The sequence below is a fragment of the Schistocerca americana genome, chromosome 2 (genome assembly GCF_021461395.2).
Source record: "Schistocerca americana isolate TAMUIC-IGC-003095 chromosome 2, iqSchAmer2.1, whole genome shotgun sequence".
Taxonomy (NCBI): Eukaryota; Metazoa; Arthropoda; class Insecta; order Orthoptera; family Acrididae; genus Schistocerca; species Schistocerca americana.
The window spans coordinates 709,648,696-709,663,246 of NC_060120.1; the positions used below are offsets into that span (position 1 = coordinate 709,648,696).

At 41.5% G+C, this 14,551-nt stretch overlaps 1 protein-coding gene across 1 annotated transcript in view; it reads right to left on the bottom strand.

Moving 5' to 3' along the window:
- Positions 1-14,551, bottom strand: part of LOC124595116 (cubilin-like) — a 1,106,483-nt gene that overhangs the window by 148,560 nt on the left and 943,372 nt on the right. Inside the window, exon 5 of the mRNA XM_047133714.1 lies at positions 394-601. Within this exon, the coding sequence (XP_046989670.1) occupies positions 394-601 (208 nt within the window). The remainder of the gene's footprint in view (positions 1-393; positions 602-14,551) is intronic.

The window sequence follows — 14,551 nt, forward strand, 5'->3', positions numbered from 1 at the left end:
CAAAACCGTGAGAAGTTGTAGATTGTTTAGCAGAATAGCTATCAAAAAAAATGTCCAATAGTATCATGTAAGGAAAAAAAGTAAAATAAGAAGCCACTGAAGATTGCACAAAATATGCTGAAATATGTCTGGGTGAAACAAAACAGAAAAAAAAGTGTCTGGCATAAGGCGGAATTCCTCTTCCCATTTCGTAGCAAGTACAGACATACCAAGAAGAACTGCAGCACCACAAGGTGATTGTTCAGACTCCTGTCGTTTGTTATCTATTGGCAATGGCTATGAAGTATTGGGCGGAAGCTCGTGGGCTCTTGGCACTAAGTTAGAGAAGATTTGTTGGATAAGAACAGGAGAGAAGTGAAAGGCAAGAAATGTGACTTTGTAGAGAGTACTTACTGCGGGCCGCCGAAGAAGAGGTCGAAGTCGCGGAACTCGATGCGCACCCGCTGCGAGGAGAATCCGAGGAACAGGTAGCTGCAGTAGAGCTCCTTGGGGTAGGCGCCCGGGTACGTGGGCGACACGATCTCGCCTTGGCGCTTGCTCGACGCGTGCACCGTGAAGCTGCACGGCGAGTCGGGAATCGGCGTCCCGATCTCGTACTGGGCTGCAACACCACGCCACGCTTCACCTCGCTGTGCGTCGAGCGTCGGCCAAGTACACGCAGTAAGCTGCTCGGACTTCTGGGCTCAACAACACATCTACAGTACACCCAAGGTCACGGCTCCATTCTTAAAACGCAGATAAAAACAGTGAGATGCTAAAGCTAAAGACTTATCATAGCATGTAAAACTAAGCTATTAATCGATACTGGTACTGTACTGCAATGTCCAGAAGTTACGCATATTTGGGAAATACAGAGAATAAAGTTTAGCATAATCTGTAATTGACCCCAAAAATTAGAACTGCGATACCTGTTTGGGAAAGGAATACCCTCTCCTTCAAAAAACCATGTTTCAACGATAACGGAAAACAGTGAATAGGACTCCTAGCCTCTTACCCCTGCCTTCAGGCTCTTTGCAAACACACAGTGAGGTCTCAGCGGAACTGAATGCCAAAGAAAGTGCCATTTCATGTGTTTGGCAACAGTTCGTAAACACAGGAACTTTTCATTGTACAGTGGTAGGAAAGTGGGCCAAGTTACTGAAACTGTAGGCGGATTGGACCTGGCACCATTCCTCTTAGACTGCCTTTAAGCATCACCCACTGCAATCAACAATCCCACGGTACATTGAGAACGACTGTGAGGTGAAGGTGTCTGCTGACCTGATACAAGAAATGGGCGTCGATTTATAAGACATAGGAAAAAAGGGTAAGTAATATTCCTTTGGAAATTCAAAACTCATTGAGCGAAACGACAGCCAAACTATTACCCAAGTAAATGTGCTGATTTTATGAGATTGGAGGCATATCATGGGACTTCCAGGAGATCATTATGCACACATTTTTGGAGGTAGCAGAGGCAGATACGCTGATTGTCCCATACTTGTTGCATTTATCAACTCATGCATCCAAGTAACAGCCTAGGCATTAATTTGAAGAAGGGTCTTCTGAGAATGTCCGTCTAGAGCACGGCATTGAATGGAAGTGAAATACAGACTATCGGGAAACTGGAGAATAGACGGGATGCATTTGATGTCTGGTGCTAACGAGGAATGTAAGAAATCAAGAGGACGGATAAGGTACGAAATGAAGAATTACTAAAAGCAATAGGTGAGGGACGACGCCAACGGAAAACCCTCACTAGAAGGACCGAAAGGATAGTGGGACTTCTGCTACGGCATCCAGGAATAGTTAATAAGGCGTTGGAAGGAACAGTTGTCGGAAGAAACAGTGGGGGCAGAAATGGACCAGGATATACAAACCAGTTGTATACATGTTGGATGTGGAAGTTACGTAAGGGTGAACAAATCAGAACAAGACAGGAAACGAAGGAGAAGTGATTCAAATCAGCCAAAAGACTTTTTACTTAAAGAAGTAAAAAGAGCGACCTAGAACAACTGCAGCATAAGGTCAATACATGGCCTTAACTGCGCAACGAATACAAAGATGACGTAAAAAGGTTCTCTGCAGAGTTCAAGTCTGTTGGTCTGTATATCAAACGCCGATGGTATGTAGTTTCTGGCACAGAAGTGTAGAAATGGGCCATTTCATTGCCTATACAGCAATATCGAGAATGGACCATGTATGAATGGAGGAACGTACTCTTCTCATATAATTCTCCATCAATTATGAGAGTCGTTCTTGTACCACTTTCTCTTGTTGAATGCGATGCGCAGTATAATCATAGAGCATCATGGAAAGAGACCAGCTTCATGGTGAAACAGTCGTTATGTGGATGTATATTAAACAGTGGGCTGAAGGAGCCTATTGTCCTTCATTTGTAGAGGGAGGAATACTGTTACAGCACAGAGGTACACAGATGAAGTACTGCAGTTACAAGCTGCAGGTGGTCGAGCTATCCATTTCATGGAAAAAGATTCCTGTCTGCACCAATAAACTCTATCGTAAGTCTAGGCAGATATCGATTACAAGGTCTAACCATCATGAAGTCCGGTTCTGAATGCTACAGATCATATACTGAATTCTGTAATCTATCGTTGAAACTGATCACAGCCTGTCAATCACCACCAAAGGATTCTTCCCAACCTTTTCCATATTTTTCAGGAATAGAATGAATATTAACGTAACTGTTGAACTACATCGTAAACTGTTTCGTTATCATCGGATATTTTTCAGTGTTCCTAAATTTGTTTGAAACGTTTATCATGTGTATTTAACTTTTAAAATTACTTCCTTTGCACAGTGTTTTAGACGAGATGTCTTTGATTAAGCAAATCCGTGTTCCATTCCCGACTTCCTGTCCATGAAGCTATAAGATCACGTCGTAAGTTGGCCATGATATTTCGGCAGACAGACTTCAGGTGATTCCGAGGTTCCTGATGAGTGCTGCTCTGCTTTTTTCTCCCCTCCTCTTAGAGAGGAGGGCACGCTGTTTGAGAACATCGTGACTGCTGTTTTCGGGTTTTGTGGTATGTGGTTATGTTCGCATCTTTATTGTTACTTCTGTGATGAAGGGTGGGTTCTTATGTCTCTCAACTGCGAATTTATTTGGAGGGTGTTGCTGAGGACGGTTCATATACACTCTATGACAAAAAAGACACACAACGAAGGAATTATGCGAATGGGACGGAAATCGTTCCATGGATGTACGTGTATAGACAAACAGAGGATTACGGTATCAGATGAACTGGATAATTTCGGGATTTTGACGCGTGAACTGGACAAAATTTGGCACAATATCCCTCAGGAGGACATCCTACAAGTTTATCAGTCAATGCCAATGCGAGTAAGCGGTAGATTCAGAGTTGTTACTGACTTGCTCAAATTGTGACGCTCTTTCTCTTGAATAAATTACCCAGTTTTTCTGAAATTGTAATCATTTGTTTGACTGTATATGTACGCCACATCTATTGATTTCGATGCCTTTCGGATAATCCCTTCATGATGCGTCGTTTTCTTTTCCTTTTTTCTTCTTCTTAAAGTACATTTAACTTACAGCCACAATAAATCTCCTAAAACACGGACCAGAACTGCTGCTATTGACGCCTTCTTTTCGCAGAGTGTGTGCAAACCTCGTCGTGTGGTTGAAGTCATGTTCTATTGTTGTACCGCTTTCGTTGTTTTCGTCGTTTTCTAAGATGAGAGCAAGTCTCTCTTGGGGTTTTCAGAATTCCGCTTGGAGTGACTAGTTCATCAGTCTCCGCCTCTTTGTTGGTCACCACAGGTCGGGCCGATAGTTCTGTCTGCTTTGTACGTTCGTCCGATAGCAGGTTTCGCGTGTCTGGGGAGGTCCTCACGTGTGTACGCATCTCTGATATCTGCCGCTCGTCTGCTTCCCGTGATATGCTGCTTCCATCTCAGTTTGCAGGACGATTGTAAATCTTCCCTGGGCTTTTTCGAGGACAGCTTCAATTCTGGCCTTCCTGTCGACCTCATACTCCGTAGTCAAGGGGTCGATTGTGACGGGGCACTGTCAGCGCTTATCGTCTTTCCTCATGCTACTATGCACCTGTCGACGTCTTATGTACAATGACCCTTATCTCCTCCACCACTCCGCTCCTTTCGTTGTCCGCGCAACACCGCGCTGTGGAGTGGAGGTGATGGGCTGCGAAGTACCACCTCCATTCAATACCCCATAGCCGCCGTATGAGGGCCTCACTATACGGGAACTCTTTACTTATTCTTAGCAATGTGCAGAATTCCTCTCATGACTCAGATATAGGTCGTTATCTATGTTAATCAGACCATCCTCGACCCTAACTTCAAAGGCCTCTGCAATTGCTCTCTGTAACTGCGCAATCTCAAAAAAAAGGCTGTTCATACACGTGCAGCTAAATGCATTGAACTCTGTGGAGACATTTTTCAAAATTTACTGTGAAAGTACTGTGAAACGGTATGTACACTGTACAACTTTCTTAACACTGAGATTTGTTTTTTCTGGTTTAACATGAATTCACGTGTGCTATGGTGTTAATAAAAGCAGATTATCTGACACATTCATACAGTTTCAGTTAACGTTATTACCATCATTTTTCCAAAATTAAATTCCCTAAAACTCCTGTTGAAAACTTCGGGCAATTGTCTGAAATTAAAAAAAAAACAAAAAAAAAAAAACAGATTGGGCCAAATAGTTAATAAATTAAAAATTTTACGCAATTACTTCTTTGCTTCTCTGGATGTTCTGGAAAACTACTGCAGATAAACGTCTTTGGCAAGTTTTATTCGATTCACCAGATCAATAACAAAATAATTAGAAATCGTGCTTTACTTTAACCTCGTACAGTTTTGCGATTGCTTCATATTAGCGAAGTTGCTAAATTTCAGGCAAAATCTTTTATTAGCCGTAACTCCCATACTAAACATTTGCGGACCTATGTTTATACGAACGTTTTCCTTTAATTTTTCTTGTAGAATAACATATTAAAATATTTGCGTATCTTCCTGAATCACCCTGTATAATGACTATTAGACTACTGCAGGGCCAACAAAATATCATTATTATTATTATTATATTTACAAACTGTAGGTCTAATTCTATCGCACATATTCTAGTTTTGTTGATTTTAAATGGCGCTGCAGGATGTGGATGAATGACTTGACACTAGGAAAAGGAGTGATGCAGAGGAAGCATCATCTGTAACAAAAAAAAAAAAAAAAAAAAAAAAAAAGGAGACTGTAGGAATAAACTGTACCAATTGTGTCGTTGACTTGTTAGTATGTGGTTTAAAAACACCTAGAAAAACTAAATATTGTTTATCTTCCGTCATTTTAAAGATGAAAGTGTTCAAAGAAGACGGTTGGGGAGGGTAGTGGGCTCTAGGTAATATCATATTGCACTCAGTGGTAATGGTCTCACGAATGTTGGGAACCACTGGGCTAGACCACACTTCACAGTAGTACTTCCTAGGTTTCAGGCGGTGGTCGAAATACCTATTTGACATCGCGTCGCTCAAAAATTCTGCTGACTTTTCGGAAGGTATCGCTGAGAAACAGAATGCACGATAGTGCTTTGAGCTCCTCTTTTTCTTTCTGTTGTTGACTAGGTATAACCTCTGTAACCGCACTACTTATCTGCTTCTTCCTGTGACTGTTCCGCTGTCTCGGTCGTAGATGGCTCGCTCCCTGTGAGAAAGTGTGCATAAAATGCCTTCAGGCTGGGAGTTACAGTTACTACTGGAACTTCGTAGATACAGATTCATAGTGTGTATACGTTTACTGCGAACACACTGTCCCCGCTTGCCATCTGGTTTCCGTTTCACTGGGACATCAAAAAAATGGTTCAAATGGCTCTAAGCACTATGGGACTTAACATCTGAGGTCATGAGTCGCCTAGAACTTAGAACTACTCAAACCTAAGTTACGTAAGGACATCACACACATCGAAGCCCGATGCAGGATTCGGACTTGCGACCGTAGCAGCAGTGTGGTTCCGGACTGAATCGCCTAGAACCGCTCGGTCACAGAGGTCGGCACTGGGACATCCAGAAGGTGGAGGACGCCATCCTGATCTAACTCCATGATAATTTGTATGCTGGGGGTTGAGCGAGAAATTCGTGCAGAAATTCACCTAAGCTGTCCCGTTCATGTGGCCAAACGGCACTAACTCAAGGGCCTTCATCTCGAATTCTTACGGGAACAGATTTCCTACAACCGGTGACAGAGGACAACCAGTGGAGACGCCGTCCATCTGTTCTATTGAACAGGTAGAGTCCGCAGCTCGTGGTCGTGCAGTAGCGTTCTCGCTTCCCGCGCCCGGGTTCCCGGGTTCGATTCCCGGCAGGGTCAGGGATTTTCTCGGCCTCGGGATGACTGGGTGTTGTGTGCTGTCCTTAGGTTAGTTAAGTTTAAGTAGTTCTAAGTTCTAGGGGACTGATGACCATAGATGTTAAGTCCCATAGTGCTCAGAGCCATTTTTGAACAGGTAGAAAACTGAGGTGAACACGAAGTTGAAAATGATTTAATTTATTATCAGTCCCATTGATTCCTTTAGTGATAACTTGGTGAAGAGATACAGTAAGTCAAAACTAATTAACAGGTCACTATCACTGAGGCGAAGTTATATAGATGTTGTACAAAATGAACGGATCTACGGTTATGATATTAGCGTTTTCCCGCTACTGGAGTTAGGAGAGCAGTTTACTATTTGTTCAAGCCGTATGTTAATGCTCTTGTATAGCTGACTATGTTCCACAACAGAAAGCGCTCTTTGTGCTCCTTTGGCACACCATACAGTCATGGCGGTGCAGGAGCTCGTGGTTCGAGATTAATTTACGATTTCCGCTTGGAATGTTACACGAAAAGACGGTTTTTATGTTACAGCGACTTGTTGGATCTCCTTCCATTTTCCTGTACGCCGCTTCACGGAGAAGTCCATAAATTTCCTGTTCATGCGGTGAGAGCAGAAGCAACATCTTTATTAGTCGATAGTGTGACCAAATCTCGATCGTCAAGTAACTCGCGGATGTTCGTCCTTTCCGCCTTTGAAATTTTGCTCATAGTTAGTGTAGCCATGGTGAGTGCTCAGCACCTTTCACTGCGTATTCATCGGCCTCGTTCACTGACAGAGCGTAGGTGGTTTGTTATCCATACGCCTGCAGCATTTTGCAAAAACTCTCATCGTAAAGGTGTTTCACGCGCAATTGTGTCCGCAGCTCGTGGTCTAGCGGCTAGCGTTGCTACTTGTGGATCACGGGGTCCCGGGTTCGATTCCAGGCCGGGTTGGGGATTTTCTCTTCCCGAGGACTGGGTGCTTGTGTTGTCATCATCATTATCATCACTCGTGACAGTGGACAGATTAGACTGCGAAAAAAATTGGGACTCTGTACGGGCGCTGATGACAGTGCAGTTGAGCGCCCCACAAACCAAGCATCATCATCACGCACAATTGTTTTCAGAGCGTGATCCTCTGCGGCCAAGACAGCGCTTTCCAAATGAACTGAAGCACCTGGAGACAAATACCAAAGGACTGGTTACAGCAACAAACAAATTAGACGTGCGTTATAAGCTTTGTACCTAAACAACAATTGAAAGAAAACGGGAGCACATCGCTAGCGTGCATCCCATTAATCAGCAGTAGCTCCACAACAGTCAGCAAAATCTTGGAGCGACAATGTCAAATATGGATAAATGGTGATAAAAGCGTTCCCTTTTGAGGTAGTTGCTGCCGTGTACTCACATATGCAACTTATCGCGACTCCGATGCAGGTATATAAGCATCGTCATGTAGGCAAGGGGTACTCTTTCCGACTTGCATACGGTAAATGTTATCACGTGAACTGTGGCTATGGTACTACCAGATAACGTGCAGTTATTCTTCTCTTGCCTGACAAAGGAGAAACACAGGTAGGTACCCATCGGAGAATGGAGAAAATGTTTGGGGTAGCATGTCTGTCGAAAACCATCGTTGTGGATAATGGGTTCTGCTGCTTCATGATAATGCACGCCCTCGTAACGCGACTGTCTCGAAGCAGAAGTTATGTGAAGTGAGAGACATTCGAGCATCAGCCCTGTGGTTCTGATCTCTCCCCCAAGCGATTACCACACATTCGGTCACTAAAAAGGACCTTAAAGTGTCGATGGTACCTGTCGGACGCTCGGACGAGGATCTGCAGCAGACTTAATCGATAATTTGATATTTTAAATTTATTTGTACCAACTAGAACAATATTTTTTACTGAAGTAAGAGGTGGCTCGCAGCTACGGGGATGTGCTGAAAACTAATGTCTCGGATTTCTTTACATGAAAACTCTTAGACTTTTTTAAAATAAAGCGAAAACTATTGACATTATACATCTTTAGTTTTCTTGTCTACATATTTGCAGCCCTCTGCCGCTAGAGGAATCCGAATTGTAACGTGTAACGTCGTCGTGTGTAACGTAACTATGTCGGTGCGTGAGAAATAGCGTGCTGTAATCAAGTGTCGAATTCGAAGAGTTCGATCCTCTCCCTCAGCATGACGATGCCAGACCACATACGAGCGTTCCGTCATCTGCAAAAGTCCGACACCTTGAGTTCACTGTCATCTATTATATTCTATGCAGTGACGACTTGGTCCCATTCGGTTTTCATCTGTCTCAGAAACTTAAAGAACAACTCCGGTGACTTCACTTTGATAGTGATGAAGCGGTGCTGGTAGACATGACGTCAACAAAGTCAAAGATTCTACATTGACGATATAAACAAACTGATGCCTCGCAGGGAGAAATGTCCTCGTCGCCAGGGTGACTATGTTGAGAAATAAATATGTAGATACGAAGAATAAAGATGTACAAGGCTAATAAGGTTTTTAGTTTAAAAAGTTTTAAGAATTTTCACACAAACATTTTGAGGCATTACTTTTCAGCACGGTCACATACATATTCGAAATTATCTCACAAACAACTAGTTTTCGGATCCATGTTTACTACAAAGTTTGTTCTTCCATCTTCGTATATTTTCACCCGTGGCAGTTTTCACTTTCAGTTTTTGTGTACCCTGTGTACTTTATCTCTTACTGCACTCTAAAGTTTGTGAGAATTGTGACAACTAGAAAAAATGTCTCCAGTTAACTCTTGTCGTGTAGTATATTCATTTTCAGCTTCTACGCGTTGTGGGCCTTGAGAACATCAACTGCTACATCGCATAACTTTGGGAGCCAGGTGTACTGCACTTCCTACAGGTCACTGCATATGCCCCATTTCAGCAGGACAATGCTCGGTCCCATACGGCGCCAATGTGCAAGCCTTATTTCATCACATAAAATTACCACAACTCACCTTGTTTGCACAAATGCTTCGCGCATGACCGATACATCGATGACGTCCTGATTATGTATGGTCGGATACTTGCTGCCTTCCAACAACTACTTGTGGTGTGTTGTGGAATTGCATGCGAACACATTCATACCAACTTCATGCCAGAACGTTTAGAAGCGCTAAATGCATATCGTCGAGCCCTCTCATATTTCTTAATCCTCAATTTCATAGATTTTTCTTCCTTCTTCTAGTGAGTCTTTCCCACGTATTAGGTACTTTCCCCGCCGTTTCTGCAGAGAACCTCCTCATTTGTTATCAGTCCAGTCACTTTTCAGCATACTTCTGTAAAACTAATACTTCGATTCTCTTCATTTAAGGTTTCCCCACAATCCATTTTTCGTCTCCATGCAATGCTGTGCACTAGACATATATTCCAAGATATTTCTTTCTCAACTTCAGCTTTGTGTTTGCCACTAGTAGACTTCTATTGGAAAGGAATTGCCTCTTTTCTTGTGCTATTCTGTTCCTTACATTCTACGTGAATCGTCCGACATGTTTTAGTTTGCGCACTAGGTACATTATGTGATTATAAATATCCGGACACCCCCAAATCATACGTATTTCATATTAGCTGCATTGTGCTGCCACCCACTGCCAGGTACTGCATATCAGCGACCTCAGTAGTCATTAGTCATCGCGAGAGAGCTGAATGGGTCGCTCCATGGAACTCACAGACGTCGAACGTGATCAGGTGATTTGGTGTCACTTGCGTCATACGTCTGTACGCGAGATTTCTACACTCCTAAAAATCCCTAGGTGCACTGTTTCCGATGTGATAGTGAAGTGGAAATGTGAAGGAACACGTACAGCTCAAAACCGTACAGGCCGATCCCGTCTGTTGACTGACAGAAACCGCTGACAGTTGAAAAGGGTGGTAATGTGTAATGGGCTGACATCTATCCAGACCATCACTCAGGAATTCCAAATGGGAATGGACTGCAATTCTCCAAGAAACCTTCCAGGACCTGCTAGAGTGGAAGCTGTAATCAAGCCTAAGGGTGGGCCAACACCATATTGAATTCCAGTATAACCGATGGAGGGCGCCACGAACTTGTAAGTCATTTTCTCATCCAGGTGTCCGGATACTTTTGATTACATAGTGTATGACGTCTACCGCACCTGTTTCAGCGGAACACTGGAGTTCTTGCGACACGCTTCTTCTATGACTTGCCCGGATAAACGGTGCGGTCTTTTCCCTCTTGCTGTGGCAGTATTGAGTGGTTGTACACTGATATTCCCAGACGCAACATAGTCTGAAAGATTTATCAGTTTATGTCGAATGAAGCCCTAGTTGTTTTGACCTGTATAATAATGAGATGAAAACTGAAGGAGGAACAAAATGCAGTCAGTTTCACAAGAAAGTGTACGCCTTTGTCTGTGTGAAATAAAAGACACAATTATAAATATATGTTTAGACGAAAATACATGTTATTAAATCACCCCTATTATCGATTATAGCTTGGCACCTTTTTGGCATGCTTTATACGAGATTTTCTGCATATTATTTCCGTGACGATCTCCATATTGTCCTGATTTTATATCACAGCTGCTTCCAAGTATATATTGGCTTTCCTTTAAGCTTCATCTTAATATACGACCAAACATTGCGATCGGATTTGCATCCGGAGACTCTGCAGGCCAATCCATCGTGGACTCACCATTGACCTGTTTCCACGATGGACAGAAACGGCTGCGACGTTTCGAATCATTATCCTCTTCAGGCAGCCAGTTTGTCTCGTTCGAACCAAATAGCTTCTTAACGGACCTCAGAAGGCATTTTTGATCAATACTGCACATTTGTTCAGCTTCATATATTTTGCGCTCATTTTAAACTGCAGCCGAGAAAACAAAACATTCAGCTATCACACTGTTTATCTATACGCTGTGCAAAAGCACACTGAGTGCATATTCGAGATGTTACATTTAAAATTATGGCGTGCACTTTCTTGTGTAACTGACTGTAAACGACGATTAATAGAAAGTATCTGTAATCCGTCTTTGCAACTGCTAAAATTGCATATTTATTTTGCCGTAGTTGCTTCGTTTTATTCATTTGAAACAATCAATGCCAGTGGGAGAATTTTTCGTATGATTTTCCTTACATTCGAAAATAGCGTCTGCAAGTATGCTATTCATTGTCCTTCCCCTTGAGACTGCTGTTGTTGGCTAAATATCACTCAGAGTTGCAGCTCTACACGTTTTCTGACGCAATGTATTTCACTAGTAATGTTTACGTTTAGTCGATCAAATTTTGTGCCTGTGTGGTATCGTCTCAGTTGTAAGTCTGGATTCGTGATTTCCTGCCAGAAAGGACACAGTTCGTAGCTACTGACAGGAAATCATTGAATGAATAGATATCTGGCGTTTCACAAGGAACTGTTATAGGCCCTACACTGTTCTGTATTCCCTACTGGGAGACAATGTGATCACACCTCTTAGTTTGTTTGCAGATGATGCTGCCGTTTACGATCTAGTAGTCATCAGAAGATGAAAACAAATTATAAAATAATTTAGACATGATATCTGTACCATCCGAAAAGTGTCATTTGACGCCGAGCGATAAAAAATGTGAGGTCGTCCACGTGAGTACTAAAAAGATCTCCGTTAAATTTCGGTTGCATGTTAAAAATAAAAATTTATGGGTACTACAGATACGAACAATTTATATTTAAATCGTCACATGAAAAATGTTGTGTGGAAGGCGAACCAAAGACTGTGTTTTGTTGGCAGGACACTTAGAAAATGTAATAAGTATACTAAAGAGACTGCCTACACTATGCTTGTCCAACCTCTCCTGCAATACTGCTGCGAGATATGGCATCCTTACCAGAAAGGGTTGACGAAGGACAACGAAAAACTTCAGAGAAGGACAGCCGGTTGTGTATCATGGTGAAATAGGGGAGAGAATACTGCGGTTATGAGACCCGAGCTGGGACGGCAATGATTAAAACAAAAGCGTGTTTCGTTGTGGCGGGATCTGTTCACGAAATTTCAATCTCCAACCTTCTCTGCCGAACGCGAAAATAATTTATTGGCTCTTACCTAGTTATGGAGAAATCGCGAACGTAATAAAATAAGAGAAATCATAGCTCATACTGGAAGATTTGGGTGTTCATTTTTTCACGTACTGTTAGAGAGTGGGATGCTACAGAAATAGTCTGAAAGTGGTTCTCTGAACCCTCTGCCAGATACGTAACAGTGATTTGCAGAGCAATCATGTAGATGTAGATGTTAGTAAGAGGAACGCGTATTTACTTGTAATATGCAGGAATACGTTTAGCGAGAGGAAGGTAAATAAACATTAATGGTGCGATATCTAGTCCTGTTCTTCATCAAGAAATTTCTAGTGCTGCAAGCGAAAATGATATTAGATCAAAAACGTCATTGCCAAAAGAAAGATACCTGAAGAATTTCCTTGCAGTTTACATTTCTGGCTGAAAATAAAATTAGATGAAAAAATATAGCTATCGAAGTTTCGTGTGAATAAAAAGGAATGTATACGGGAAAATAAACATCGATTTCTCGTAGTTGGAAAAACGGATTTGAAAATTCTTGTGTAACTGAACAGAAATAAAGGCCACCATGGCCACACGTATGAAGACAGGAATGAAGAAACTACACGTAAGAACGTTCAGTGATTCACAAACATGAAATTTCTTCCCCTTATTCTTTGACCAAATTGTAGTTAACTATATCAAAAACTAATATGATTCCCCAAAAAAGACAATTAGGGTCGATGTTTTTGGTTCTGTATCAATTTTTTGTTAGCATGTTGGGAACGTCGTGCCGCGTTACACTCTGCCATTGCACAAAGCAACTCACACATCACTACGTAGTGTGTACTATTGCTCCCTGTAATCTTTACTAGCGTATCAATACTGCATTCGATTTTTAAGGATGGGGTCGTTTGTTACAAACACATTTTACCAGATAATGACGCAAATAACATTACAATACTTGTCTGTCCGGAGGTAGGGGACTAATGTTACAGACTCAAGAGACATGCTTTCCTTTTGTTAATGTATCTTTTTCACATTTTGCTTTTGCCTTTGTTAATCAGGATAATTATTCTGAAAAATGATTCTTAAAAATCGTTGTCCCCCCCCCTTTCCTCCCTCCTATCTTCAGTAGTCAATCATAGTGCAGTATTAAAAATCCAGGTTGATGTAAATAGACCAATTGTGCTTAATACCACACACCATCCTCTTTACAACCAATCAGAGCGTATTATTAAAATGATGCATGAATATGGCGTCAAATTACATTGTATCTTATGTACGCATCAAGTCATGCTCTCTTCCCTCCTTAGCTCCAAGCAAACATGAAGCAGTATTAAGGCTGCTAGATGATGTAAACAGACCAATTACACTTTATATCCTTTCCCTCTCATCTTATTCCTCAAATAGGAGCCCAATAGAAGAAAGAGCTAATTACAATGTAGCCCCCTCTGGGATGCGCTCAAAAGTATCTGAATGATGTGAATTATTTATCAATAAATATCACCCACCTCCCATTATCCTCTCCAATCAGAGTTTTTTTTTTTTTTAAATGAAACAGTCAATTACAATGTAGCTCCATCTGAACTGTACTCAAAAATATCCGAAACATTTATAAAAAAATACGTCAAAGTATCTGAACTGCGTGAAAAAAGATGAACTATGCTTTCGTTACTGACATAAAAAAAAAGGTTTATGAACTGGTTCACCAGTGCCATCGGCAAATTTCTTTCGAACCTATGTATCACTTGCTATGAAATATAGGAAAAAGCATCTCTATAAATAACTCAAAATCAATTTTTGCTAGTAAAATATAATTAACAAAGTAGTAATATGTAACCGTCAAGCAAGAGTCTTACTTCAAATACAATTCCGCAAACCCTGAAAAATGCGAAATAAAATCAACTGTGCTCTTTTATGCCCCAGTTGCTTAAAGTCACAAACACACGGCTGCAATATTAATATAAACGTCAAATGTCTCAGTATTTTTTCCAAGTCTCATTTTAAAATGTTTGCAAAAATGTTCGTACAATGTAAAGAAAGTGCAATTATTGTAATGTTAGTTTCCACATACATACAAAGTCGTCAAATTTATGCCTAAACATATTTGTTAACTCCAAAGTAAGTGTAACGATGCTATTTACATGCTTAAATAGTTAAATATAGTAGTTTACACTAGGAGATAGGCCTAAGGAATCGATGTTG